Below are 4,546 nucleotides of genomic sequence, written 5' to 3'. Positions count from 1 at the left end.
GACGTGAGGCGTGAGGATCCATGTGCAAGCTTTTATTTATAAACACGGTCAGAACACAGGCAGGGTCAAACAATGGCAAACTGGTATGGTACGGGCAAGACACAAGAATAATCCAAGAGCAGACGAGGGTCTCCGATCAGCAAACGACATCCAGAGGGCTAGACAGAGAGAGATAATCCAGGTACACGGTAATAGTCCAGGCAGGGGCAAACAGAGTCCAAACGACAAGACGAAAGAGAGATCCAAGGCAGGCTATAAACTTCAGGGCAGGTAGAGATCAGACAAGAGGAGAAAACAGGCTAAGATCAAAACACGGGTAAACAGACTATGAACAAGACTAAACTAAACTCTAACTCAGGAAACACGGAATGGCTTGGTAAAGCAGCTAACACTAGGAGAGTGATAAATGCAGAACAATACTCGGCGACTAGAGCAAGATCTGGGTAGGTGTTATATAGTGTGTGTAATGGCTTTCAGGTGCACGTGTGATTGGTTACAGCTGTGTGCAATCAGAGCAATGGATGATGGGAAATGTAGTCCAGGGCATAGTGTAGCAGTCTGTGTAGTGTGAGAGTCCATGTAGTGAGCGGGTGACCTCTGGTGGTGAGTGAACAGAAGTTCATAGACTGGATTCGTGACAGTAGTCAAGTCGTGTTGGTCAGTTTTCAAGAAATTAGGGCTGGGATACATTACATGACTTTTCAAATCTGAACAGGTTTTAAAACACGACATCAGACACTTGCCAACTTTGTAAATCACACTCCACCAGACTTTCAAGTTGTTCAGAACACAATAAACTCACGCACAAACACATGCCTTATTGCTTGGACATGACTGACAAATTAAAACAATATGAATATAAATATGAGACATGAATGATATGCAGTGTAAAAAAAACTGCAAAAACATTTACAGAACAAACTGTACATTTTACAGTATAAAACTGTAAATTGCAAACAAGTAAATTTGAGTGTAAACTAGTAAATTCAACAATGCACACTGCTACTAAAATCTGTTTTGTATCTTTAACATAAATTGACAACCACCATAATAATGCAGGTGGTAAAAGAGACAGCAATATGAAGAATCAGTCCATCACAAGTAGCTTTTCCACAAGCTGAAGTATATATAGAAGGCACACAGAGTCATTCACGCAAACACTAAACACCATCATGGTAACACACATCACTAAAATAATGCAATAAACATTCATTAAACAACAGAATGTGTAACATAAACCCACATGTACATAACTGATAACAAACATGACAACACTATTAAGAAACATGGTTATTTAAACAAAATACTATCAAATGTGGAGTGTCACGCATGGAATTCTGGGAATATCAGTTTACAGTTTTTTACTGTAAATTATACGTTGATTTGTTCTTTTTTTAATTCTAAAAATTGTACAATTAGCAGCATTTTATTGTAAAATTACATTAAATGGCTGGTTAGATCTTTTACAATTTTTCCCTGTATATAGTACGGGAACTTACTGTTAACCTAAAAACCTAACATTTTTTTTCCGTAGCGTTTTTACAATATTTTACAGTTAAAATTACACTCATTTTTTTATGATAAGATAGCTAAAAAAATCGGAGACGTGATTTTCTGTCAACTCAAATCTGCAGACTGGCTCTGACTTTCGCCAACTAGTTTCAGCTTGTCCAGATTATAAATCGGGGGGAAAAATCTGTGCAAAATCCATGTAGTGTATTCCACCCTTTTCTAGTGAATAATGACTTCAAGGGTGACTTCATTCAAAAATGAAAATTCTGTCATTATTTACTCTCCTTCATGTTGTTCCGAACCCGTATGACTTTCTTTCTTCTGTGGAACATAAAAGAAGATGTTCTGAAGAATGCTGGTAGCACACAAGTTGTATGGACTACTGATATGGTGCCGTGATTCTTGTTTTGTTGTTTTGGAGCTTAACACACTGGTCCCCATTGAATTTCATTATATGGAAAAGAGTAGCTGGGATATTCTTCAAAAATTCCTCTTTTGTGTTTCATGGAAAATGTAAAATCATGTGTTTGGAGGAGCATGAGGGTGAGTGAATGATAACAGCGTTTTCAGTTTTCGATGATTATTCCTTTAAGTCAATGAACAGGCTGTGAATAAAATCCCAAATTGCTCCCTTGCGTAACACTAACAGCTTAACCAGCATACCAGCTCAAACCAGGGTTATTATCATTTACTAAAAATAAAACCATTTAAAAGCAATTCCTTTTCTTGAAATAAAACAAACATAAACTGATATGGAAAAAAATATATATAAACATATTTTATTTCAGCTAGGCGCCAAGGCAACATTTCTCGTTTTTGTTAATTGAAGATTGAAGTACTAAAATAACTCAAACTAAATTAAAACTAACTAAAGCGTTTGTTAACTGGATTTAAAAATGAAAAATGACAAAAACACACAACAAAATTACTAAAACTTAAACTAAAATGAAAATGAAAACAGAAAATATATAAATAAAATCAAATTCAAAATATTAACAAACACAATAATAGTATATCAATGATACTAAAATAACACTGACTCAAACACACTCATACCGTTCTATAGAGGCATTTGTTGCGTTGCTTGTGGTTTGCATGTGTTTTTACATGTAGAGTTTCCAATCACAGAAATTAAGGTTTCTTCTGAGCTGCCGTCTGATTTTTTGTAGCTTTGTGTGTGTGTGTGTGTGTGTGTGTGTGTGTGTGTGTTTATGTGACTTACGAGGACACAAATTTGTATAATGACATGGTTATTATTACACTGGTATAACAACATAAATATGTTTTATGAGGACATTTCCTAAATTGTCATAATTAACGTAGCTTTAAAAATGTTTTATTAAAAATGCAAAAATGCAGAAAGTTTTGTGTGAGGGGTTTAGGGGTAAGGTTACTGTGGGAGAACAGAACATAAGAATATACAGTTTGTACAGTAAAAAAAAAAACATTACATATGGAGAGTCCTCATAAAACATAAAAACTGTGTGTGTGTGTGTGTGTGTGTGTGTGTGTGTGAGTTCAGGGTGAGCTATCCCAGAAGCCCCACTGACAAAATGTAATGAGTGTGAAATTACATTTCTGTCACTCATCATGTGTAATCATGCTGCATATAATCTATATGAAGTACAGGAAAAAAACATTGATTCAAAAAGTGAATTTCAATTTAAAATGTAGGTAATTACTACATATGACTGATAATAATAATTTTGCATTAATGAAAATTAATTATATTTTTATAAGAAAAAAACATTGCAAATACTGTATAAGCTGTCAATGAATACTAATAGTGTGTCTTTCTGTCTTAGGATGTGCCTTTCTGACATATTGTGCACGGGAGTCAGCTGTTAAAGCACAAAGTGCTCTTCATGAACAGAAAACCCTGCCAGGGGTGAGTCCTTTCTGAGTGTGTGTGTGTGTGTGTGTGTGTGTGTGTGTGTGAGTGTGTGTGAGTGTGTGTGTGTGTGCAGGGCATGACAGGGGTCTCACATTGTTTTATCCCCTTTCATATCCTGCCATCTCTGTGTGTGTATGTGTGTGTGTGTGTGTGTGTGTGTGTCCTGTACACACATCCAGACCGGGCTCAGTTCAGAGAGTGTGTGTCCATCTGGATTACTCCACTGGTGTGGCGAGCTGTATGCATCCGCAGAGATTATTTGGAGTATTCCCCACACCTTTTCAAGCTGCAGGCTCTCTGAAATGTGGAGCGGCTGTTTGTCACAGAGCGGTACTGGAGGGTGATGACAGGGGGATGGAGGGTTGGTGGGGTGCAAATGCAGTAATTAATCCTATTAGCAACGTGACAACAGGCTGAGCTTTAGCTGAAGATCACTCTGACAATCTTCTCTGCCTCCTTCTGCTTCTCTGACACTCTCTGTCCCCCGTTTTGATCTTATCCTTTTGTATTTCAAAAAATTTGTTGTCTTAATTTCTGTCCTATTCTATGCTCAAAAGTGATGTTGGTCTGATAGTTTATCAGATGTTATATTGGAATACAGGCGATCCCTGGTTGAGGGTGACAGATGGCCCTTTCTGTGCATCACTGAAGCACAAACACTGGTTTAATTTCAGCAGAGAAAGACAACAAGACAACGGGCAATAACTGAGGGCAGCCAAAGACAGACATTATACTGCTTGCAGCTTTTCCTTTCATCTCTCTCTTTCTGTGTCCTTTTCATCCCCCTCTTTCTTCTGAGGAAATGTTGAGGCGTCATGTTAGTGATAAGTGGGTTTGTTTGTGTGTGTCGTGGCCTCGCTGTCCTTTGGGAAGTGCTATTATGAGCAGTTCACTCTGTAATGCTTCTGTGGTGTAACTCAGAGTGTGTGTGTGTGTGTGTGTGTGTGTGTGTACTATGTATAGAAATACCAGTTAATTTTGACCTTATGTTTTAGGTCCCCATGAGAAAAATGTGCTCACAAATCATACAGAATGAAGCGTTTTGAAAATCTAAAAATGCAGAAAGCTTCGTATGAGGGGTAGGGTTAGGGTAAGGGGATAGAAAATACAGTTTGTACAGTATAAAAACCATTACGCCTA

General features: G+C 37.4%; 1 protein-coding gene across 4 annotated transcripts in view; it reads left to right on the top strand.

The window, feature by feature from the left end:
* LOC107688997 (CUGBP Elav-like family member 3) overlaps window positions 1-4,546 on the top strand; it is a 42,450-nt gene that overhangs the window by 7,875 nt on the left and 30,029 nt on the right. For all 4 annotated transcript variants that reach the window (XM_016486864.1, XM_016486866.1, XM_016486865.1 and 1 more), the window contains exon 3: window positions 3,318-3,400. In XM_016486864.1, coding sequence (XP_016342350.1) covers window positions 3,318-3,400 — 83 coding nt within the window. The remainder of the gene's footprint in view (window positions 1-3,317; window positions 3,401-4,546) is intronic.

Source organism: Sinocyclocheilus anshuiensis, unplaced genomic scaffold (genome assembly GCF_001515605.1).
Source record: "Sinocyclocheilus anshuiensis isolate Anshui unplaced genomic scaffold, SAMN03320099.WGS_v1.1 scaffold181, whole genome shotgun sequence".
Classification (NCBI taxonomy): domain Eukaryota; kingdom Metazoa; phylum Chordata; class Actinopteri; order Cypriniformes; family Cyprinidae; genus Sinocyclocheilus; species Sinocyclocheilus anshuiensis.
Note: the sequence above shows the minus strand (reverse complement) of the source record. Positions and strands in the feature narration are given on the sequence as shown.